At 46.1% G+C, this 25607-nt stretch overlaps 2 protein-coding genes across 3 annotated transcripts in view; one reads left to right on the top strand and one right to left on the bottom strand.

Annotated features, from left to right (window-relative positions):
* PRDX3 (peroxiredoxin 3) overlaps nucleotides 1-16078 on the bottom strand; it is a 54527-nt gene extending 38449 nt beyond the window's left edge. The window contains exons 1-2 of one of the 2 annotated variants that reach the window (XM_069239237.1): nucleotides 15996-16078; nucleotides 8099-8216 (exon numbers count right to left, since the gene is read on the bottom strand). In XM_069239237.1, the coding sequence (XP_069095338.1) occupies nucleotides 8099-8216; nucleotides 15996-16031 (154 nt within the window). In that variant the 5' untranslated portion in view covers nucleotides 16032-16078. Of the gene's footprint in view, nucleotides 1-8098; nucleotides 8217-15973 lie in introns of both variants that reach the window. The other variant, XM_069239239.1, reaches the window with a different exon arrangement.
* Nucleotides 16079-21269: 5191 nt separating this feature from the next.
* LOC138302029 (piggyBac transposable element-derived protein 4-like) lies at nucleotides 21270-23627 on the top strand. The gene is made up of 2 exons (XM_069242445.1): nucleotides 21270-21354; nucleotides 21521-23627. Exon 2 carries the CDS (start codon nucleotides 21709-21711, stop codon nucleotides 23500-23502), a length of 1794 nt encoding a protein of 597 aa, XP_069098546.1. The 5' UTR covers nucleotides 21270-21354; nucleotides 21521-21708; the 3' UTR covers nucleotides 23503-23627.
* The last annotated feature ends 1980 nt before the right edge of the window (nucleotides 23628-25607 follow it).

Below are 25607 nucleotides of genomic sequence, written 5' to 3'. Positions count from 1 at the left end.
GTCCCAAATTTACACTTAACTGAAAGTTCTCTTAAACAGGTAACAAATTCATCCACCGACTCGTCATCTTTTTGGTTGTGTATAGAACTTGAAACTTTGCATGACTACATTGGCAGTCTTTGCGAACCTCAACTCCAGCCTCCACCTCACTTCTATGTATACAGCCTCAATTAGTTGTCCTGTATGATTAACTGCTTTGGGCAAGTATTTGAACACATGCTGTCCCTCCTTCCCCAACAAACTAAGCAGGATAGCTTATTTTCTGCTGGAAGAGTATTCTAGGCTGTCTAAAGCTTCTATGTTATTATTGAAAATGTCTATCCACTCTTCCCATTCTATTGACAAGGTCCCTGGTTGTGCTAGAAATTGTGGTGGCAGATTAACTGCTGTTACATCCATAGTTAAAATTTCAACCAATTTACACCACACTAGTAGTCATTACACAGTGTAAAACATTAATGGCATAGTAACTAATGCTTGTGTGCAAACACTTATACACTCTTGGATACAGTTTTCTATATATATGTTTATCTATTTGAAAAAAAATAATAAACGATGCTATGAGTTTATAATGTAAAACTCAAGACCACTATACTGCTAAATTGTTCTTTGTGCCCCCTTGTAAAATTAAGTAACATGATGCAATAAATGGCAAAATGGCTACATTATTACTCTGATGTATCCTCTATTGGTATTAACAGTGTGCCCATCACCGCATTGAGCACAATCCACATATGATGCAGTTTGAAGTCTGGGTTATATTAAAATATAGCTCCACTTTGTTTAAGTGTGCCCACCACCACAGACACTTTATATTCAAGTAAAGTTTGCGTGTTGAGCACTGTAATTTAAATTGTCACTCCACTCAATTTAGGTGTGCAGCAGGCACTTGTTCGCAAGAATAGTGACCAGTAGAATCTGACAATAACACCTCGTTGCCCACAGAAGTTAACAGTGACTCTCCCAACTCATCCGCTATGTGCGTCGCTGAACATGGTAGAACTTTTTTTTTTTTTTTTTTAAATGGACAGTTGGTCTTGATTAAGATGTGTGTCCACTATGACATCTGGTCATGTACGGGAAGCAACGTGCTCTCCTTCCACTATCTTCACGTGAAGTGTCAACACAACCAGCACGCTCTCCTGATCGATCCCTGCACACAAGTACTTCAAATGACGTGCATGGGGATGCCAGCTTCGAGCATCAACCGAACAGCTCCAAAATTGAAAGGAATAGGACCCAGGCTTAAAGGTAAAAAATGTTCTGTTAACAGCCTCCTTCCTCGATAAATTATCCCATACTACTTTTTCCTGTTGCGCTAATCTATGCTGATAAATTTATTAGGCTTATAACCTACAAATCCATAATTGATTTCCTTGATATATTAACCCCTTCTGTGCCGCGGATGTAATGGTTACGTCCGGCGGCACAATGCTCGTGTGCCCAGGACGTAACCATTACAGAGCCCAGAGCGAGCGCTAGCGCTCCCTCTGTGGGGTTCCCCCCCACGTGCCCCCAAGGCAGGGATTGGGGGATCCACGCAAGTCACACCTCACTGGACTCCCTGGGGTGTCTAGTTTTCAGAAATGTCTGGGTTTGGTAGGTTTCCCTAGAAGGCTTCTGAGCCTAGGACCAAAAACGCAGGTGCCCCCTGCAAAAACAGGTAGTTTTGTATATGATAATTTTGATGTGTAGGCCCACCCACAAAAGTGAGGTACCATTTTTGTCGGGAGACTTGGGGGAACGCTGGGTGGAAGGAAATTTGTGGCTCCTCTCAGATTCCAGAACTTTCTGTCACTGAGAGGAAAAGGTGTTTTTTGGGCCAAATTTTGAGGTTTGCAAAGGATTCTGGGTAACAGAACCTGGTCAAAGCCCCACAAGTCACCCCATCTTGGATTCCCCTAGGTGTCTAGTTTTCAAAAATGCGCTGGTTTGCTAGGTTTCCCCAGGTGCCGGCTGAGCTAGAGGCCAAAATCCACAGGCAGGCCCTTTGTAAAAAAAACACCTCTGTTTTCTGTGGAAAAATGTGATGTGTCCATGTTGTGTTTTGGGCCATTTCCTTTCATGGGCGCTAGGCCTACCCACACAAGTGAGTACCATTTTTATCGGGAGACGTGGGGGAACACAGAATAGCAAAACAAGTGTTATTGCCCCTTGTCTTTCTCTACATTTTTTCCTTCCAAATGTAAGGCAGTGTGTAAAAAAAGACGTCTATTTGAGAAATGCCCTGTAATTCACATGCTAGTATGGGCACCCCGGAATTCAGAGATGTGCAAATAACCACTGCTTCTCAACACCTTATCTTGTGGCCATTTTGGAAATACAAAGGTTTCCTTGATACCTATTTTTCACTTTTTATATTTCAGCAAATGAATTGCTGTATACCCAGTATAGAATAAAAACCCATTGCAAGGTGCAGCTCATTTATTGGCTCTTGGTACCTAGGGTTCTTGATGAACCTACAAGCCCTATATATCCCCGCACCTAGAAGAGTCCTGCTGACGTAACGGTATATTGCTTTCAAAATATCTGACATTGCAGGAAAAAGTTACAGAGTAAAACGTGGAGAAAAATTGCTGTTTCTTTCACCTCAATTTCAATATTTTTTTATTTCAGTTGTTATTTTCTATAGGAAACACTTGTAGGATCTACACAAATGACCCCTTGCGGAATTCAGAATATTATCTACTTTTCAGCAATGTTTAGCTTTCCGGGATCCAGCATTGGTTTCTCACCCATTTTTGTCACTAACTGGAAGGAGGCTGAAAGCACAAAAAATAGAAAAAATGGGGTATGTCCCAGAAAAATGTCAAAATTGTATTGAAAAATGGGGTTTTCCAATTTAAGTCTGCCTGTTCCTGAAAGATGGGAAGATGGTGATCTTGCCACCGCAAACCCTTTGTTGATTCCATTTTCAGGGAAAAAAACACGAGCCGCCTTCTGCAGCCCTTTTTCCCATTTAAAAAAAAAAAAAAACATTTTCACTGTATTTTGGCAAATTTCTTGTTCTCCTTCAGGGGAACCCACAAAGTCTGGGTACCTCTATAATCCCTAGGATGTTGGGAAAAAAGGACGCACATTTGGCGTGGGTAGCTTATGCGAAGAAAAAGTTGAGGGCCTAAGCGCGAACTGCCCCAAATAGCCAAAAAAAGATCGGCACAGGAGGGGAAAAAGGCCTGGCAGCGAAGGGGTTAATACGTATGACAGTCAATATTTAATTTATGAAATCCTAAAATCTGTGCCTCTTGTGCAACCATGTGCATATTGTAGGAAGTTGGCTCTGTATGTGCTATTTCAAAGTAAGGAATAGCATGCACAGAGTCCAAGGGTTCCCCTTAGAGGTAAAATAGTGGTAAAAATAGATAATACTAATGCTCTATTTTGTGGTAGTGTGGTCGAGCAGTAGGCTTATCCAAGGAGTAGTGTTAAGCATTTGTTGTACATACACATAGACAATAAATGAGGTACACACACTCAGAGACAAATCCAGCCAATAGGTTTTTGTATAGAAAAATATCTTTTCTTAGTTTATTTTAAGAACCACAGGTTCAAATTCTACATGTAATATCTCATTCGAAAGGTATTGCAGGTAAGTACTTTAGGAACTTTAAATCATAAAAATTGCATGTATACTTTTCAAGTTATTGACAAATAGCTGTTTTAAAAGTGGACACTTAGTGCAATTTTCACAGTTCCTAGGGGAGGTAAGTATTTGTTAGGTTAACCAGGTAAGTAGGACACTTACAGGGCTTAGTTCTTGGTCCAAAGTAGCCCACCGTTGGGGGTTCAGAGCAACCCCAAAGTCACCACACCAGCAGCTCAGGGCCGGTCAGGTGCAGAGTTCAAAGTGGTGCCCAAAACACATAGGCTTCAATGGAGAAGGGGGTGCCCCGGTTCCAGTCTGCCGGCAGGTAAGTACCCGCGTCTTCGGAGGGCAGGCCAGGGGGGGTTTTGTAGGGCACCGGGGGGGACACAAGCCCACACAGGAATTTCACCCTCAGCAGCGCGGGGGCGGCCGGGTGCAGTGTAGAAACAAGCGTTGGGTTTGTAGTGTTAGTCTATGAGAGATCAACGGATCTCTTCAGCGCTGCAGGCAGGCAAGGGGGGGTTCCTCGGGGAAACCTCCACTTGGGCAAGGGAGAGGGACTCCTGGGGGTCACTTCTCCAGCGAAAGTCCGGTCCTTCAGGTCCTGGGGGCTGCGGGTGCAGGGTCTCTCCCAGGCGTCGGGACTTAGGATTCAAAGAGTCGCGGTCAGGGGAAGCCTCGGGATTCCCTCTGCAGGCGGCGCTGTGGGGGCTCAGGGGGGACAGGTTTTGGTACTCACAGTATCAGAGTAGTCCTGGGGTCCCTCCTGAGGTGTTGGATCTCCACCAGCCGAGTCGGGGTCGCCGGGTGCAGTGTTGCAAGTCTCACGCTTCTTGCGGGGAGCTTGCAGGGTTCTTTCAAGGCTGCTGGAAACAAAGTTGCAGCCTTTCTTGGAGCAGGTCCGCTGTCCTCGGGAGTTTCTTGTCTTTTCGAAGCAGGGGCAGTCCTCAGAGGATGTCGAGGTCGCTGGTCCCTTTGGAAGGCGTCGCTGGAGCAGGATCTTTGGAAGGCAGGAGACAGGCCGGTGAGTTTCTGGAGCAAAGGCAGTTGTCGTCTTCTGGTCTTCCTCTGCAGGGGTTTTCAGCTAGGCAGTCCTTCTTCTTGTAGTTGCAGGAATCTAATTTTCTAGGGTTCAGGGTAGCCCTTAAATACTAAATTTAAGGGCGTGTTTAGGTCTGGGGGGTTAGTAGCCAATGGCTACTAGCCCTGAGGGTGGGTACACCCTCTTTGTGCCTCCTCCCAAGGGGAGGGGGTCACAATCCTAACCCTATTGGGGGAATCCTTCCATCTGCAAGATGGAGGATTTCTAAAAGTTAGAGTCACTTCAGCTCAAGACACCTTAGGGGCTGTCCTGACTGGCCAGTGACTCCTCCTTGTTGCTTTCTTTGTTCCCTCCAGCCTTGCCGCCAAAAGTGGGGGCCGTGGCCGGAGGGGGCGGGCAACTCCACTAAGCTGGAGTGCCCTGCTGGGCTGTGACAAAGGGGTGAGCCTTTGAGGCTCACCGCCAGGTGTTACAGCTCCTGCCTGGGGGAGGTGTTAGCATCTCCACCCAGTGCAGGCTTTGTTACTGGCCTCAGAGTGACAAAGGCACTCTCCCCATGGGGCCAGCAACATGTCTCTAGTGTGGCAGGCTGCTGGAACTAGTCAGCCTACACAGACAGTCGGTTAAGTTTCAGGGGGCACCTCTAAGGTGCCCTCTGGGGTGTATTTTGCAATAAAATGTACACTGGCATCAGTGTGCATTTATTGTGCTGAGAAGTTTGATACCAAACTTCCCAGTTTTCAGTGTAGCCATTATGGTGCTGTGGAGTTCGTGTTTGACAGACTCCCAGACCATATACTCTTATGGCTACCCTGCACTTACAATGTCTAAGGTTTTGTTTAGACACTGTAGGGGTACCATGCTCATGCACTGGTACCCTCACCTATGGTATAGTGCACCCTGCCTTAGGGCTGTAAGGCCTGCTAGAGGGGTGTCTTACCTATACTGCATAGGCAGTGAGAGGCTGGCATGGCACCCTGAGGGGAGTGCCATGTCGACTTACTCGTTTTGTCCTCACTAGCACACACAAGCTGCAAGCAGTGTGTCTGTGCTGAGTGAGAGGTCTCCAGGGTGGCATAAGACATGCTGCAGCCCTTAGAGACCTTCCTTGGCATCAGGGCCCTTGGTACCAGAAGTACCAGTTACAAGGGACTTATCTGGATGCCAGGGTCTGCCAATTGTGGATACAAAAGTACAGGTTAGGGAAAGAACACTGGTGCTGGGGCCTGGTTAGCAGGCCTCAGCACACTTTCAATTGTAAACATAGCATCAGCAAAGGCAAAAAGTCAGGGGGCAACCATGCCAAGGAGGCATTTCCTTACACATATACACAGTCAAACCACCCCACCCACAAAGCCTTACTTGAATTTGTCCCTATGTGGGTTCTCAGCATCCAAATTGAGAATTCCATACAGTACCTGCTGCACTGTAAGTCGTCACCAAAGTGAAATGATGCGTCGTATTCTTCCAAACGTAGCTTAAGTATTTATTCATAACACATTCTCATGCGTGGTGCTCTCCTCGCCAGTCGGCAGGTAACTGCCAGCTCTGAGAACCTCCACTGTTCAAAATTCTAAGTAAGAACATAGAATTTCTGACAGGAGATTTCAGACCAACACAATGCAAGGAACATTATAACAGTGAGCCTGTCTTCACATTTTATATGCTGGACAGACACTGTTCGGTCTTCAGCTTTAACTCATTGGACTGGGTTCTAGTGCTGCTTCACCTCAACATTTTCTTTACACTAATATTGTTCTGAGGCTAATCACAGCAATTGCTGCCTTTTTCGTGTTAAATGTGTTTCGGGGACATTCCGGAGATACCTCTCATTAAGTGTCATACAGCACTTGTTATCTCTGTACACAGCTGCACGCAGTAGAGTTCATGATCCCCCTCTGCCCTTCCCCCCAAAAAAAAGCACCTACAGACACACTGAAAATGGATCTAGACATCTGGCTTTTTGGATCTCAAAACTACTGCTGCAAAGTATCATATGAAACCCAGATGCTGCTCTCTCAGGCAATGCTGTAAACATTTCACAAGAATTAAGAGATCATGATAATCAGGATCAAGATCTTTCCAGTCTTCCCCTAATACTACATTCATCTCTGCGATGCCAAAAGTAAAAAAAAAAAATACATCCTGCATGGAATAGAGGGTTACAAAAGACCTAGTCTAGTCCCTCACCTCATTTTATTGGGGGATTTTATTTTGGTTATTGGTGTAGCAGCATGGCTTATGGGTGGCCTGTAGAGCAATTTAACAGTGTCAGCAAAAAATTAACAATAGTATTGTGCAAATTAACGTTATGAAATTAGAGGCCATTGTAAATTTGTTTTAAACACGAAGGCCTCTGTTTTGAGGTCAGCAAAAGCATTTGAAAAATTGGACTCTTGTGTTGACAGGGAATCTGTTAAAGGTAAAATCATTAAGTTACCAATGTGTGTTAAGTTTTACTAGAATACTAACATGGAATTTAATTATAGGTAAATCATTAAATATGTTACCTCCGTACCTGGAGAGGTTTGATTCATACAGAGTCTATCCATGTAACATTGGAGAAGCAAAACTAGAGCTTGTTGCATCTGGAATTAGGATGACCACCTCCCTCTAGGTCAATACAACTGAGTCTACTACTGGACTTTTCTTTATTATAATCTACTGCATTCGGTCTCTTATGGCTTCCATTGAACTTGACTGAAACACTTGAAATCAGTGATTTGTAGGTGAACATTTAATCGCTGGAGACAGTGCTCTTAATGACCTGGAGTGAGAGGGTCATCCGACTGGAAGGCCAGCTGATGGTGCCCAAATATGCGCTGCAGTCATACGTGGGAACTTTCAGATGTAGCTCACACTGATATGTATCGGAGTAAGCCGTTTATATAGTTGTATGAGCACAGACTGTGCTTATCACCACAAAATATGCCGCTTATTACAATGTGTTTCACGTCCTCACCCACGTGCTTCCCATTAAAAACCAAAGCAGGTTTATTTACCTGCAAGGATATCTCAGTGGCACAAAGTCTACAATTTCTTGTGTATTTGAAAAGTGATGATGACCCTGCTGACAGCACCTCCATGCTCGAGCTGATGGCTAAAACTCAAAGTCAAACCCTTACAGTTTCTAAGCATGGTATGAAAAGAAGTAAACACCTGACTGAGCGAGTCAATAAAGTGGCACGGAAACGGCAAAAAGATAAAGCTATACATTTCACAAACCTATGCTAAACATGAGAAATGCAAGTGAAGTGCTATGCCCCCTATGATCGGCTCGGAGATACAACCTGGGTTCACGCCAACCGTTCTTATTCACTTGGGGCATAGCTATAAAAAGAGCAGCAGGTGTAGCAACATCAAGAGAACAAGGCTCACAGGGGCCCATTGATCCCCCAATTATACTACATTTGACTACATAACCAGTGAAAAGAGTGCCCATGGCACCCTTGCGATGCTGTTGTACTCACTAGTGCTGAAGGATGATGCCCTCTGGAAGATGCAGGGTGTAGGACGTTGGGTTTGAGCGCAGGTCTGGAAGGCAATAGGGGATCGAGCAGCAAAGGACACAGACCGGGCTTTAAGAACCTGCAGGGTTTAATTAATATTGATGAGGTTATAAGACAGGCACTGATAAACCAAGGCACACAGTAAACAAGATGCTGGCACACAACTAAGCATTAATGCTGCAGCCCCTACATATTTAATACTCATGCCACCTCACAGTCAACTAGTGTGCCCCGCTTGATGGGCTCTCCAGACTTTCAATACTACCCTTTAACCATGCAGGCAGTCATCACCCTGGCCAATGTCTGCCACAACTGTACTCTCCCTTCACTGCTAAGGGTTACGTGCTCGTAGGAGAACAGGTGGGCTAAAACTGAACAAATGTGTGTTTACCAAATCTATGCCGGACTGCTGCCCTGGCCAAAACAATGGAAGCCGAGTAAGTCTATGTTCACCACCCTGTCCCGGAATTATGGTTGGGACACAAACTCACTGGAGGAAGGGAGAGAGCCAGGCTCTTTGATGCAGTTCAGAAGGGTTATTTGATTCTGGTCAGGGGGTCCCAGGACATCTCAGGAAGCAGATGGGGCTAATATGGGAGTCCTAAGAAGCAGGGCTGGGGGCTCGGTAAATCGATAGACATAAATCAGTCAGGCTGACATCCAGGTGTGACCCTCCAGTCACTCACATGACCTATGTTGTGGGGCTGTCAGTCTGGAGATACTCCTGCTTTGACAGACTGCTTCCTGGACAAAGGACAAAGATGTGGGCACTTCAAAGTGAACAACCGCCTCAACACGAACTTCACAGACGAAAACACTTCATCACACCTGTGTCTGGAAGAGGATTATAAAAAGGAACAGGTTAGCCTCCTCAAATTGTCAAACTATAGTGCAACATCAGCCTGGAGAAGCTCAGAACGACTTCTGGCTATTGTGAACAGGACATGGCACTAAGGCCTGCTAACCTCCATAAAGAGTGCGGGGACATCACCCAGAAGAAACAAGTCCACTCACCCTGGAACCTGGAGCACCAGTATATGCCTGCCTGCCGAGACAAGAGGATCCTGTGAGGAGGAGGTGAGTGCCTGCAGGGAACAAGGTCCTGTGTGGATGCCGTCACGTGGATCTCTGAAACAAAGTGTGAGGCTTGGGTCTGTGTCGGAACCACTGCACAGATCGGGCCATCCGTGACCCCTGTATACCAGGTGGGGGCTGTGGTGAAGTTTGAGGAATGTTATACTGATCAAGCTTTTTACCCGAGTGCTGCTGTTTGTGGCCCCTGATGCCAGGTGGGGACTGAGGTAAAGAAAAAGGGCTGTCACCTAGTGCAGTATTCTGACCCGGAAGAGGCTGTTGTCTGAGTGCTGCTGTTTATAAACCCCATATGCCAAATAGGGATGCAATGAAGAGAGAGGGCCATTGCCCTAGAACAGCCTGTGACCATGAAGCATAGGGGGTTGTGAACTGTGAAAGCAGACCATCAATTCAAGTACCCAAACCCAGAGCTCCCAGGACCGACCACCGGGTGCAGGAGGACTTACCACATGACCAGAGCAACTCAGCAGACATCTGCCGCCTCACCCATGGGATCCAGACTTCTGCCCACAACTGGGCCACTGAAACGCACCCAGATCTTCTGGAATGTGCACTCCAGAGTGAACGGGCAAAAAAGATTACGGGGCCGCCAAGCATTCGAGGATTCTTGCTCTAAATGAAGCACTGCAGCGCTATGGTACTCTGAATTTTAAAAAGCCATTGTGGAACTACCAAGTCTTCTGCTCACCCCAAGGCATAGTATGAATGTTGCCTCATATGAATGGGGAATAGGAAAGTGAGACTCAGGAATATACCCAGAATATGCTAGGGTGCCAGCCTTAAGAAGACTGAGTATTATTTACTGTATGCCGTATTTCACTTTGTGCTCCTATAAAATACAATAAGAGCAAGTAGCTTACTGGGCAATCATTTATAAGGAATGCTGAAAGTGTTCTTGAGTTGCGAGCCTGTGTACAATTTGCTTCTCATCCTCCTGTCCCATGGGCAGCTCTACCCACACTACCACTGAGAGTCAAGTGCTGAAGTGATATTTGGCCCAGCTGCTCAGGGCCCATAGTAGGTCAGAAATGGGACATCAGGAATAAAACTCCTCAACCCCCACAGTTGAGCCCTGTAGCTCCTATGTCCCCCCCCCCACTGCCCTCTGTAAGGTGGTCTGACAAAGAGTAATGGATCTAATAGAAGTATTGACCCGGCATGAAGGGGAAAAGCCTAAATTGGTCTTGTGCTGATAGGGCAGCAACCTACAAAGCACTCTTTTTCACCATCATTGTCTCACATGCCGCATGCCGGCCCAGCTAGGGTCTGAGCCAAGATCTGACTTGGGTTCCTCTGCCTTTGGGAGCATGACAGGAGCCCCATGACAAACATTTGGCTTCCTTGAGACTAACAGGAGTTGGTGAAATCTGGGCATTTTAAAGGTTATGTTGTTTCTTCTCGGATTACCAACGCTGACTTCGCTTCACTTATTTCCTCATTCATGAGATCTATTAGTGCAGCGGCTGCCAGTATCCCTGCCTTTTAAAACATGCATGGCTTCGTCTGAAGCAACCAAGTTCAATTCTTGCCCATTTGACATAATGTTACACATTGTACAGCATCTCCGATTTGTGTATATTTCCATATTGAATACTGGCTCTTCTCTTGTTACATTTTTTTCTTTGCTCTACACGCACTAAGCACCCTGTTGCCCTTCTGCTAAGTTGGTGCTGTCAATATTGTTTTTTAGTTCCCGCCACCTACCCAATCAACTGGAATACCTACAAAAGAGACCACACATACCCTTTCCCCTCCCAACATAAAAGACAAAAATTGAACATTACAAGAATCCAGCAGAGTAAATTATAACCACCATCTAATTACATTTTGTGCACCTATCACTCAGACCTTCTCCTCAATCACAACCCTAGGCACTGTGCCACAAGAGCACTTCTCTGATCACTCAGGCAGAACAACAAAACACTGTTCACACAGCAGATACAAAACCCTGCCAGCCACGCACTCAATACACTACACTCAGGAATACTGTGCTATAACGCTATGCCTAATGATGAGCTATATACAGAGTGGCAGGCGGTGACTTCTTCCTCATTATATGGAGTTGCCCTGCGATACAACACTGGGAACGAGTGGTTGCCTGGATGATCTATGTGGGAGTAGCAAGGAGGCCTCTGCCAAATGGTGTCTATTGAGCATCTGGGATGTTACTGATGTAGGCTGCATGGAGAGGACTTGGAAGACCATGGGACTGGCAACAATAGCCAACGCAACATTGCGTGCCTGAGGGTTGTGGGACAAACACGACAAATGGGGAACTGGAAACGAAACATGGACTGGTGCATGTTGGATGAGAAAGTGATATATGAAAGCCGGCTGGAGTTGTCTTCGAAAATGTGCGAAAATCTGGGGGCATTGGAAGGACTAGAGTAGGGTGACACCCGTCCGTAAATTTCACAGACAGTCCTTAATTTAGGATTCGGGTCCATTGTTTGTGATGATTTTTTTCACGGACACCCTTTGTCTGTAATTTTGGACGCTGAAGGGAGCTGTGCTGTCTCCCTGCAACATTCACAACAGGGGCAGGCTCTTACTCCTGCTGTGAACTCAATGACCTGCATCAGCCCCTCCCCGGCCTAGCACAGACTTCTATCGGTCCATTATCATTCTGCTTGGCCCATTATCACATACAGAGTGATAACGGGCAAAGCATGTGCGCTTACAGCATTTTCTTGGCCTCCTACTGCTCCACCCTAGAGCATGGCATTTTGCTTTTATTCAGGGGCTGGTGTCTCCTCACCAGGGCCAAACTCTGGGGAGGAGAAGAGGGGTAGTTGCATTTTGACACTTCTGACATGAGTGAAGTACAGACATCAGGTTATGTGCCAGCATTTTGTAGGCCATAATAAAAATGTCAGTTTTTACTTTGGTGACAGTGTATCTGTTTGAGAGATCTGAGTTTTGTCTTGTCTGCGTTTTGGTTCACCATGAAGTAGCACAGAGGGATATTGTACCTCCAGAGAAGCACAATATGTGACATGCAGATCAAAGCTTTTTTTTCTTTTCTTTACTACAGTTCCAGTTCAGTGGGGTATTGTTATTGTCACATGGACATTTTTGTTAATTGTAGTTCGTAAGATACTATCCTAGGCATAGGTTTATAGCCTTAATTACTTTATTTTAATCTTTCACTATTCTAAGGCTGCTAAATAGGATTCCTTTGGATAACAATATTTACTTATTAGCAAAAACAACTCCAATCACTATGTTATGTTTTAAATCATGAGTTTGCAATTCTTCAGACTAAGCACTCTTAACAAATAATGCCCATCAGTATAGGTGACATGTGACTCCTACATTTTGTGGACCTCTTTGCTTAAACAGGGACACTGGAATTATGTGTCAGAGGAGAGACAAATTATACAGTGGTGTTGAGTAAATTTATGCATCAAGAAAAGGCAAATTATGTGGCATACTGTGACACATTTTATGATAGTATTACTTATTTTGTCATTTTTAAACGTGTTAACACACTCTGGGCATAGTTGCACCCCATTAGTACCAGTTTAATACCCAAATATAACAATAGGTAACAGAAAGGTGACCGTCCAGCTTTGTAAAGCGTTTTCCACTGTGCAGAAACATGTGTTGTTGCGTTTTTTGTTACTTTTGAGCGTTTGAATTAAATCCGCAGAACATGTGGCATATGTTGGATTATGTGGCAAATGCAGCAAATCTATAATACTAGAAACAAGCATTTGCAATGCAAATGGTCTCAAATTACGTCGAGTTAGAGCTATTAGCGTTGTAAACTCCTAACCGGACTTTTCTTGCCACAAAATGAAGAGAAAAAAAATGAGCGCGATCGCGCTACGAGATAAAGAGAAAAAGTAGTCCAGAAACCATACGGAAAACATGGAGCCTCGTATGTTTCCAGTAGTTTACTGGTGCTCCCGAGGAAGGCTAAACACCAGAAAAGGCATGACTTTCAAGAATGAAAACAAGCAGATTTTTTTAAAAAAAGCTGATGAACCAATGAAATTGACTTACGTCACATGGGCGTGGTTAAAATCCCCCTAAAGAGAGATTAGAAGAGGGACGGAGCACTTTGCGCTCGCCCCTAAAAATCACCTTAGCCTCAGAAATGCTTAATTCATGTGACCCTGGCCTCAAGTAACATTTCCTATACATTGGCTTACAAATTTAATACAATCTATTTTGTCTGCATAATATGTGTGCTAAATGATGCTTTCCGACACCCTACTCTACTCTATATACTTGGAATGAGTAGCTCTGTAAAAGAAATTAACTACACATGAGAGCGGGTCTATGTAGAGATGAGGGGCACCATTGGAGGGTGGTACTGATTGAATCTTTGGAGAAGGAGTGTTTTTTGGGATCGGGGCACAACAAATATTCTCACACCATCCAGCACTAAAGCCGGCCCTGTCAGAGTTCTATCATTCCTACAGCCTCTGAGGTGCCCTAAGCCCTCATGTAAAAGCACTTTCAGCAGCTGAGTGTGGACGACTGGTAGGATGTCAAAGTCTATGAATGGAAGGATTCACTTTTATTGTAATCAGTGTTTCTGTGTAGTGTTTGTTTAAAAATTTCTAGTTAACGGACAACGAAGAGCACAAGTAGAAACACCTACATGATATGACCATAGTGTTCTAATCCCTAATCGTCTAGTGCCACAATGTAACCTGCTTGACAAATGCTCTGTGCTGGTACCATGGATGGATTTCTCCATCACTCTTTGAAAAAAGAACTGAACCAGTTCCAAGAATTTTTTTTAAGTCTGACACCTGAGCCAAATTATTGAGAGGTATATTTACTAACATTTCATGTAACACAGCTCAGTATGTGAAGTCGCTGCGCTAAGTGAAAGGGAAAGAGCACATCAGCTCCAGATTTTCAAAGATATGGTGCAATGGAATTGAAAGGTCTGACATGCAAGTTACAAAATGAACCCTCACATCACTCCCTATTAAACCTTGTCTCTCTCAGTGACTTTTTCCCCTCTTTCCTTCTCTCATGCAAGTTACAAAATGAACCCTCACATCACTTCACTCCCTATTAAACCTTGTCTCTCTCAGTGACTTTTTCCCTCTTTCCTTCTCTCCTCTACCTTGCCATTAGTCTTGGTTTCCTCTGCCTTGCATTTTATATGCCCCCTCTGCCCTTTTTTCTCTATTTTAACCTTCTCTCTGTTACCCTTAGTATCTCTGTATCTGCTTTCCTCTTCTCTCACAGTTCCTACCTTCTGTCTCTCCTCTGTTCATTGCCCCCTTTCCTTTCTCACGGTCATTTCCCTCTTTTTTCACACTCTCTATAGTGCCCTTTCTGTCAACTCTTAGTCTGTTTAGAAACAGAGCGCTGCTTCTGGCACAATCGTTCACGGTACTGAGGTAGAATTATGAAACCTGCCTCTTATGTTGGCTGCCAGATTCTGGTTGTAGTGTATATGTTTACTAGTTTTTTGTTGTTGTCTTTTAATCTGTCCGGCTATTTGTGAATGCTCAACACTCCAATGTGTAATGTAAACTAAAAAACATAAACCTATCTTGGCTTGGACTTCTGTCAGATGTCTATTTTATAATCGCACAACGTCCTCAGATGTATCCATAAAAATGACCTTTTGCCCTAATTTTTGTCCTGAATTTTGACTCTTTGTCCTGAATTTTTACTGTCACTGTCCAGAATTTGCCTTCTTGCCAGGTGGTCACCCTAGACTAGAGAGGGGGTCCTTGTTTCGCTCATTCCGACTTGCGCCAATATATTGCTCTCTTCGAAGGCAGGAACACAAGTCTAGTTTATTGCTGTGAAACTCCTGATGCTGAGTTGATATATGATGGTGTATGCTCTACTAGCTTTTCTATTGCTTGCCATGTTTCCAATATATATATATATTTTTTTATGTGGCGCTATATAAATGCATCAACTCCCTAACGGCTGCTTTCCGTTTGTACTGTGCACTGACAGCTACATCCCCCCGCGCATGCTCTGAAACTGTCCACTTCTCTCCTCACTGTCTCATCTCCTATGCCATCTCTTCTTAAAGTTGCTCACTCTCTTGAGTCTCGTTTGATTTTATCTCTGTCCACGCCGTTCTCGCTCTCTTCGCTAAATATTATCTTTTGCCACAATTAACTCTCGCTCAGGCGCTCAAATTCTCTTCGAAATGACTTACCTTTCCTTAACCAAGTTTGAAAGAGCTCCCTCTCTGCCCATAACACAACCACGCTTCTGGACGGCTGCTGAAGTGATCCGTGTGTTGTACGACACCAAGACTCAATCCTGAGCTTAATGGCCAACAGCACGTGGCGCTCGAGGCATAGTTTCTTTTTAACAACGCAAGCATGAGCGAAAAACACTTCGGCGTGGAGTGTGTTGGTAGCTAAAACTGAACTGGATGTCGTAGAGCAACCTACCTGCTATCTAATCCCCATTTTGAGTTTCATCCCCTCTGACTGCACCCCTTGTCACAACAGATCAATGTATTCGACAACTCCAAGAAGAAAATTATCGACTCTCCCTTGGAACACATCCCAGGCCTGCTGACCCACTACCGCTCCTGAAGCCAGAGCGTCCTCTCAGAAACCCGGGGCTCCAAACCCAACATTACCCCCACACCATCCTTGAGCTACATTCACCCCTCTTTTCTCTGCCCACTGCCCCGGCCTCTACTGTCACCCCTATTCTTGCACTGCCGTCTCGCTCGCTACCGCCACTCCGCAAAATCACAAACACCCTGCTGCCGTCTCATGCAATATTTCTTACGTCCCCACATTTTCCGTCTCACCCCGGCTCGCAGTAACCTTCCCCAGCAGGCAGCCATGTTGGCAATGATCAGTTTGAGTGACTTGACAAAGGGGCAGGGCTTGACACAAGCCCCCCCCCCCCCCCCCAGCAGCCCCGCCCCCCCGCGTGATTGGCCAATAGGAAGAGGGCTAGCCGCCTGTCATTGTTAGACAAGCATTAGGAGGCGCTGTGGTCAGAAATGTTGATCGTTGAAGACGTAGCTACCGAGGGACCAGCCTCGTGATACACTTGTGGGACTTTAAGGTAGGGGTGGGCTAGCAAAGCAGTTTAATAGGCAGAGCCGAGCCAGGCTCTATGAGCTAGTACACGAGCCGAACCCTGAAAGTATTTTAACATGTAAATCGTACAACAGGCACGAGCTTGTAGAAATACAGTAGCTTTTGCAAAATTTGAAAAAGTGTATTCCTTTAACATGAAGAAGCGTTTTTTTGTGTTGTGGGATAGGTCAACCCATATTTGCCCGATTCACAGAGAGGAATCTGTGAAAGACCCCTTGGTTTCAGGCTTCACAGTAATGGGCTTAACCATTATGTGACGTAAGAGTAATAACAAAGGGGACCACGGGACTTCTTCCCGGCAGATCTGAACCCAACTCGATATCCGAGTGCATGGTGTCTTGCACCATCTTGCCAATCTGTCTCGCCAATACATCACCTCCATATTCCTGGTGCGGCTGCCCTCGAACTTCACAAGTGCCGCAACTGCAACCTAACATATTCAGTCAATCAATAATGGATTTGTAAAGCGTGGCTAATCACCCATAGGGTCTCAACGCGCTGAATGTAGGCGTTCTGCTCAGTGATGCTGTCTGCCTGAGCTTGAGGGGAAGTCTGTTCCACGTACAGGCTGCTAGGTAGAAGAAGGATCTTCCCCCTGCTGTACTTTTCCGGATCTTGGGGACAGCTGCAAGGGCAAGCCGGGAGGAGCAGAGACGTCTGTTGGATACCTAGAATGTGAGACGGTGGTTGAGGCATGCCGGTCCTATGTTGTGCAGTGCTTTGAAGGTGTGGATCAGGAATTTGTATGTGATGCGCTTGTTGACTGGGAGCCAGCCAAGAACACGTTTCACCATAGTGCATCTCATCATATAACTGCATCAAGGGGCATTTATTAAAACTGATAGTTTTGAAACATTTCCCCCCTCCTCTTGACAACAGTGCCATTGCTGATCTAAGGGACCAGTCACTTGTAATGTGTATGCCATAATATGTAGCCTCAGCTATTAGATGGAGAACATTATAATCTGTTAAATCCAAAATTAGAAGTTTTCCTACAGTGCTCATCCTTGCACATTTGTAGGTGTTCTCATGTGCTATTTAAGATGAAAATGTGCTCGGTAAAATAAAATATTTGTCAAGGATTGTCGCCTCATCCCCAGCTCGGTAGCATGTGTAAGAAGTCACCACTCCTGCAGCTTGTAGTTATCATCTTTACTCATCAGGGTACAACTTGTAACTGAACTCCAAATAACAGTCAAAAACCACACCCTGACACCTCCCATATTACAGGGAGTGCAGAATTATTAGGCAAGTTGTATTTTTGAGGATTAATTTTATTATTGAACAACAACCATGTTCTCAATGAACCCAAAAAAATCATTAATATCAAAGCTGAATATTTTTGGAAGTAGTTTTTAGTTTGTTTTTAGTTTTAGCTATGTTAGGGGGATATCTGTGTGTGCAGGTGACTATTACTGTGCATAATTATTAGGCAACTTAACAAAAAACAAATATATACCCATTTCAATTATTTATTATTACCAGTGAAACCAATATAACATCTCAACATTCACAAATATACATGTCTGACATTCAAAAACAAAACAAAAACAAATCAGTGACCAAAATAGCCACCTTTCTTTGCAAGGACACTCAAAAGCCTGCCATCCATGGATTCTGTCAGTGTTTTGATCTGTTCACCATCAACATTGCGTGCAGCAGCAACCACAGCCTCCCAGACACTGTTCAGAGAGGTGTACTGTTTTCCCTCCTTGTAAATCTCACATTTGATGATGGACCACAGGTTCTCAATGGGGTTCAGATCAGGTGAACAAGGAGGCCATGTCATTAGATTTCCTTCTTTTATACCCTTTCTTGCCAGCCACGCTGTGGAGTACTTGGACGCATGTGATGGAGCATTGTCCTGCATGAAAATCATGTTTTTCTTGAAGGATGCAGACTTCTTCCTGTAGCACTGCTTGAAGAAGGTGTCTACCAGGAACTGGCAGTAGGACTGGGAGTTGAGCTTGACTCCATCCTCAACCCGAAAAGGCCCCACAAGCTCATCTTTGATGATACCAGCCCAAACCAGTACTCCACCTCCACCTTGCTGGCGTCTGAGTCGGACTGGAGCTCTCTGCCCTTTACCAATCCAGCCACGGGCCCATCCATCTGGCCCATCAAGACTCACTCTCATTTCATCAGTCCATAAAACCTTAGAAAATCAGTCTTGAGATATTTCTTGGCCCAGTCTTGACGTTTCAGCTTGTGTGTCTTGTTCAGTGGTGGTCGTCTTTCAGCCTTTCTTACCTTGGCCATGTCTCTGAATATTGCACACCTTGTGCTTTTGGGCACTCCAGTGATGTTGCAGCTCTGAAATATGGCCAAACTGGTGGCAAGTGGCATTGTGGCAGCTGCACGCTTGACTTTTCTCAGTTCATGGGCAGTTATTTTGCGCCTTGGTTTTTCCACACGCTTCTTGCGACCCTGTTGACTATTTTGAATGAAACGCTTGATTGTTCGATGATCACGCTTCAGAAGCTTTGCAATTTTAAGAGTGCTGCATCCCTCTGCAAGATATCTCACTATTTTTGACTTTTCTGAGCCTGTCAAGTCCTTCTTTTGACCCATTTTGCCAAAGGAAAGGAAGTTGCCTAATAATTATGCACACCTGATATAGGGTGGTGATGTCATTAGACCACACCCCTTCTCATTACAGAGATGCACATCACCTAATATGCTTAATTGGTAGTAGGCTTTCGAGCCTATACAGCTTGGAGTAAGACAACATGCATAAAGAGGATGATGTGGTCAAAATACTCATTTGCCTAATAATTCTGCACTCCCTGTAGTTACGTAATGCCCTTCATATGGACTTCACAAGTCCGCCCCTAGTCATGAGGTCCTAATGCTTACAGTTCTAAGACACTACATCTACCCCCTTGTTAACCCCTTCCCCGCCACGGACGTAATGGTTACGTCCATGGCAGCGCCCGTGTGGCGCCATGGACGTAACCATTACGTCCAGGGACTGGCAGTCGGGGGAAGCGCTAGCGCTTCCCCCGAGGGCCGCCCCCCAGCACCCCCAGGCCAGGGCTGAAAGGGGAATCCCTTCCCCTTTCACGCCCCCCCACCCCCCCCATGACGTCAGCGCGCGATCGCGCGCTGATTTCATGGAAACGGGGAATGACGCGCTGGAAGCCATTTGCTTCCAGCGCGTCAAGGGAGAAGGTGAGTATTTCACCTTCCTGCGGGGTGGGGGTGCTCTCAGAGAGGCATCGAGGGAAAGGAAAGGGTTTTCCTTTCCCTCGATGTCTCTTTGAGCATTCCTGCTGCCCGATCGCGATGCGATCGGGCAGCAGGAATGCCCACTAGACACCAGGGATTTCTGTATGTGTGTGTGTGTGAGTGAATATTAGTGTAGGGGAGCGACCCCTTGGGCAAGGGTCGCTCCCCTTTGGGGGCACATGCTTTTTATGTCGTTTCTGCCCCCCCTGGGGGCAGATTGGCCCTATTTTTAGGCCGATCTGCCCCCAAGGGGGGCAGAAAGCCACTAGACACCAGGGATTTTATTGTTGCTGTGTATTTTTTGTGTTGGGGGGCGGCCCCTTGGGTAAGGGTCGCTCCCCTTTGGGGGCACATGTATTTTACGTCGTTTCTGCCCCCCCTGGGGGCAGATTGGCCCTATTTTTAGGCCGATCTGCCCCCAAGGGGGGCAGAAAGCCACTAGACACCAGGGATTTTATTGTTGATTTGTATTTTTTGTGTTGGGGGGCGGCCCCTTGGGCAAGGGTTGCTCCCCTTTGGGGGCAAATGTATTTTACGTCGTTTCTGCCCCCCCTGGGGGCAGATTGGCCCTATTTTTAGGCCGATCTGCCCCCAAGGGGGGCAGAAAGCCACTAGACACCAGGGATTTTATTGTTGATGTGTATTTTTTGTGTTGGGGGGCGGCCCCTTGGGCAAGGGTCGCCCCCAGGGGCCCTCATGTATTTTTGGGCAGTTCTGCCCCCCTTGGGGGCAGAGAGGCCTATTTTTTTTAGGCCTTTCTGCCCCCAAGGGGGGCAGAATCCCAATAGCGCCAGAAATAGTATGTATGTATGTGTACTTTGTGTTGGGGGGTGGCCCCTTGGGCAAGGGTCGCTCCCCCCAGGGGCGCAATGTATTTATTGTCGTTTCTGCCCCCCTTGGGGGCAGATTGGCCCTATTTTTAGGCCGATCTGCCCCCAAGGGGGGCAGAAAGCCACTAGACACCAGGGATTTTATTGTTGATGTGTATTTTTTGTGTTGGGGGGCGGCCCCTTGGGCAAGGGTCGCCCCCAGGGGCCCTCATGTATTTTTGGGCAGTTCTGCCCCCCTTGGGGGCAGAGAGGCCTATTTTTTTTAGGCCTTTCTGCCCCCAAGGGGGGCAGAATCCCAATAGCGCCAGAAATAGTATGTATGTATGTGTGCTTTGTGTTGGGGGGTGGCCCCTTGGGCAAGGGTCGCTCCCCCCAGGGGCGCAATGTATTTATTGTCGTTTCTGCCCCCCTTGGGGGCAGATTGGCCCTATTTTTAGGCCGATCTGCCCCCAAGGGGGGCAAAAAGCCACTAGACACCAGGGATTTTATTGTTGATTTTTATTTTTTGTGTTGGGGGGTGGCCCCTTGGGCAAGGGTCGCCCCCAGGGGCCCACATGTATTTTTGGGCAGTTCTGCCCCCCTAGGGGGCAGATATGCCTATTTTTTAGGCCTTTCTGTCCCCAAGGGGGGCAGAATCCCCATAGCGCCAGGGATACTATGTATGTGTGTGTGTGCTTTGTGTGGGGGTGTGGCACCGTGGGCAAGGGTCGCCCCCCCCCCAAAGGGTGCAATGTAATCTGGGTGATTTCTGCCCCCTCCCCTTGGGGGTAGATTGGCCTATTTTTTTTTTAGGCCCATCTTCCCCCAAGCAGAGAAGACTAGACACGGGAAAATGAAAAAATGGTTAGTGGCGGAGTGTTTGTCAACTGGCGAAGTATTTACTTTTATGATAATAACAGTTTTTCTCCTTTTTGTTTTAGTTCAAAGCTTTTGCTGACTTTGCTGTGGCTTGTTGCAGTTTTGGCAGTAGTTGTCCTGCGGTTTGCGTAGTTGCATGTTTTAGGTAAGTAAATAAATTTACTCCAAGTGAGTATTGTTGCAATGCATGAATTACATGTTTGTAGGTGGTGTACTGAATGCAGGATTGTGTGTGAAATTGTCCTTAGAGTTATGCACAATGATTATTGTGTTGTCTTATGTCTAATTTGCTTTTTTTTTTCTCTTTTTAGTGGGATATCGTTGGTGATTGCTGTGGCTGTGCAGAGTAGTTGCTGGTGAGTCAAGCTTTTTCAGGCAAGTGAGCAGTATAGTTTTTGAGTTTATAATTCTTAGTGATAAACCTATACTTTGTTACTTATCTTACACAGTGCTGGTTGTTGGTGGTGTATTTGTCCAGTTAATTTTAGTAGGAAGGATCATGGGCAGCCGTAGGATGACCGCTCAGCAGGTTGTTAGTGTGCTTTTTGAGTCATCTTCTGACCATGAATATGAGACTGACTCTGCATCTGAGGCAGAGGAGGAAGTGCAGGATTCTGGAAGTGAATTTTCTGTCAGAGATGAATCATCTGATGATGAAGCCACTCTCAGTGCTGATGAAGGGCCTGTTTTAGAGGAGGACAGTGATGTGCCAATGGTGCAGGAGCCAGCGGCTGAAAGGCTTCCCATTGGAAGACCTGACGCATGGGTTGCACCAAACATGGAGCAGCCACAGTTGCCTGCGTTTACTGGTTTTCCAGGGTGTCGAGTTAATACGGAAAACATTTTGCCCGTCAACTTTTTTGAGTTGTTTATGGACGATATATTTTTGGAAGAGATTGTTGAGCAGACTAATTTGTATGCAGAGCAGTTTTTGAGGGACAACGCTGCCAGACTTAGGCCACACTCTAGAGCTAGCCGGTGGATTCCCACAAATCTGGAAGAGTTGAAAAAGTTCTTGGGTTTAACTTTTTTGATGGGGCTGATAAGGAAGCCGTCGCTGTCTTCATATTGGTCTACTAGTCCCTTGATGGCAACTGCTATATTTCCTGCCATCATGAGTCGTAACCGGTATGAGCTTCTTCTTCGGATGTTGCATTTTGTAGATAATGCTTTAGCCTTGCCACGAGATCATCCTGATTCTGACCGTCTTTTTAAGATTAGACCTGTCCTTGATCATTTGGTAGATCGGTTTTCAGAGATCTATGTTCCAGGGAAAGAAATATCTGTAGATGAGTCTTTGGTCCTGTTCAAGGGTCGTTTGGTTTTTAGGCAGTACATTCCTAGCAAGAGGGCACGGTATGGAATTAAATTGTATATGCTGTCAGAAAGTAGTACAGGATATGTTTATAATTTCCGGGTCTACACTGGTAGGGATTCCAATATTGACCCCCCTGGTTGTCCTCCCACTTTTGGAGTTAGTGAGAAAATTGTGTGGGAACTTGGTAGACGACTGTTTAACAAAGGTCACCATTTATATGTAGATAACTTCTACACTGGAGTTCGGTTGTTCAAGGAGTTGTTCAGAGTGGACACTGTTGCTTGTGGCACAATCCGCTCTAATCGGAAAGGCTATCCAAAAGAGCTTGTCTGTAAAAAACTTGAGAAGGGACAGTGCAGTGCCTTGCGGAATGATGAGCTGCTAGCTCTGAAATTTGTAGACAAGAGGGATGTATACATGCTAAGCACCATCCATGATGAGAGTACTTCACCTGTGGCTGTTTGGGGTCAGGTTGCCGAAGTGCGCAAACCTGTGTGCATCTTAGACTATAATAAGCACATGGGTGGTGTTGATAGAGTAGATCAGAGGTTAGAACCTTACACTGCTGCTCGTAAGTCTTATGTGTGGTATAAGAAATTAGCGCTTCACTTGTTCCACTTGGCAACTTTTAATGCTTTTGTTGTGTTTAAGGATAGTTCTCCAGAGTCAAGGATGACATTTGTGAAATTTCAGGAGTCTATCATAGCTAGCCTTGTTGTGCTGGAACAGGCAAGAGTTCCTAGAGAAGCAGTGGTGGAGGATGTGGCTAGATTGAAAGATCGTCACTTTGCTGAGCACATTCCTCCCACGGCCAAAAAAAACTTTCCTGCTAAGAGATGTAGAGTCTGTGCTCGAAGAGGTATCAGGAAGGAGACTAGGATGTACTGCCCTGATTGTCCTTCAAAGCCTGGGCTGTGTGTGGGTGGCTGTTTCAGGAGCTACCACACACAGAAGAATTATTGGGAAATTCCGTGAGCGTAAACTGGTGTTTTATATTTTTATATGTTCGGTTTCACGGTTGGCATTAGTCATGTATTCAGTTAGAGCTTTTGTGTTTGTAGTTTTGTACTAATTTATGATTAGTGGTTTCTTTGTTGTTTAAAAACAAAAAAAAGGGGATGGCATGTGTAGAGTGGCGCTTGGCTGGCGGCGTGGGTGTGGTGGCGCTTGGCTGGCGGTGTGTGTGGGGTGGCGCTTGGCTGGCGGTGTGTGTGGGGTGGCGCTTGGCTGGCGGTGTGTGTGGGGTGGCGCTGGGCTGGCGGTGTGTGTGGGGTGGCGCTGGGCTGGCGGTGTGTGTGGGGTGGCGCTTGGCTGGTGGTGTGGGTGGGGTGGCGCTTGGCTGGCAGTGCCGGCCAAACGCCAGTCCACACACTCATCAGCTGGTGTGATTGCTGTATCAGGCATGTGGGCGTATGAAAGTGATGGGCCCTTGACTGGCGCTGTCTGTGGATGCGAGTCTTGTAATGTGCTGGGCCCGTGGCTGGCGGCGTGAATGGTCTAGTGCATGTCATGTATGAAAGGTGTGTGAATGGACTGTAAAGCGGTTGGTGCCTTGTCGTGGCTTTACAGCTCACGAGCTGTGAGTCATTGGTTCAGTTTTTTGGCCTTTCAGTTATTACCAGTGCATTTCACTTTTGTGAAATCTCTTGTTAATAAAATTTGATCTACTGAACCATCACTCACCCTCGTGCCAAATCCAACCAGTATGTGTGGTACAAATGACAAAACCTGCTCCGCTGTAATCAGGCGTCGCAGCACACTTGAGACACGCTAGGTGCCTCAGATGGGACCCCGATGATGAAGCATGCCACCAACTTGGTTGGTGGGTGAGGGGTCTTCTTCACATAACCTAAGTGTGTTTCTTTTCACAATTTTAGTGTTTGGCACATCACGGACGTATGTGCACACATCAAAGTGATATATTCCAAAAATACCTGTGTTTGGGGGGGAGGGCCCACCTATGTTTTTGGTCCTGGGTGCGGCCGTCATGTAGGGAAACCTACAAAACCCAGAAACTTTTTAAAACTAGGCACCCCAAGGAGTCTAGGGAGGTGTGGCTTGTGTGGCTCCCCCAACATTTTCTTACCCAGACTCCTCTGTAAACCTCACAATTTGCATAAAAAAGCATATTTTCGTGATTTTTCTTAGTAGGATCACCGCTCCAGCACAAAATTCCTACTCCCCAGTTTTCCCCTCAGTCTCCCAAGTAAAATGACACCTCACTTATGTGGGTCCCCAAAGCAGAGTCCGTCTAAAGATGTATAAAAGAATATGCCCTTATAAACTTGCTGTGCTATCCCTTCTATCCCTTCAGGTTTTGGGCCTTATTATGTTGCAGGCACCTGGGCCACCCACACAAGTGAGGTATCATTTTTATCGGGAGACTTGGGGGAACGCTGGGTGGAAGGAAATTTGTGGCTCCTATCAAATTCCAGAACTTTCTGCCACAGAAATGTGAGGAACATGTGTTTTTTTAGCCAAATTTTGAGGTTTGCAAAGGATTCTGGGTAACAGAACCTGGTCCGAGCCCCGCAAGTCACCCCTCCTTGGATTCCCCTAGGTCTCTAGTTTTCAGAAATGCACTGGTTTGGTAGGTTTCCCTAGGCGCCGGGTGAGCTACAGGCCAAAATCCGCAGGTAGGCACTGTTTTCTCCCAAAATTGTGGATGTGTCCACGTTGCGCTTTGGGGTGTTTCCTGTCGCAGGCGCTAGGCCTACCCACGCAAGTGAGGTATCATTTTTATCGGGAGACTTGGGGGAACGCTGGGTGGAAGGAAATTTGTAGCTCCTCTCAGATTCCAGAACTTTCTGCCACAGAAATGTGAGGAACATGTGTTTTTTTAGCCAAATTTTGAGGTTTGCAAAGGATTCTGGGTAACAGAACCTGGTCCGAGCCCCGCAAGTCACCCCTCCTTGGATCCCCCTAGGTCTCTAGTTTTCAGAAATGCACAGGTTTGGTAGGTTTCCCTAGGTGGCGGCTGAGCTAGAGGCCAAAATCTACAGGTAGTCACTTTGCTAAAAACAGCTCTGTTTTCTGTGATATGTCCACGTTGTGTTTTGGGGCATATCCTGTCGCGGGAG

This window comes from Pleurodeles waltl, chromosome 6 (assembly GCF_031143425.1).
Source record: "Pleurodeles waltl isolate 20211129_DDA chromosome 6, aPleWal1.hap1.20221129, whole genome shotgun sequence".
NCBI lineage: Eukaryota > Metazoa > Chordata > Amphibia > Caudata > Salamandridae > Pleurodeles > Pleurodeles waltl.
The sequence above is the reverse complement of the archived record's forward strand: the minus strand, read 5'-3'. Positions and strand labels throughout refer to the sequence as shown.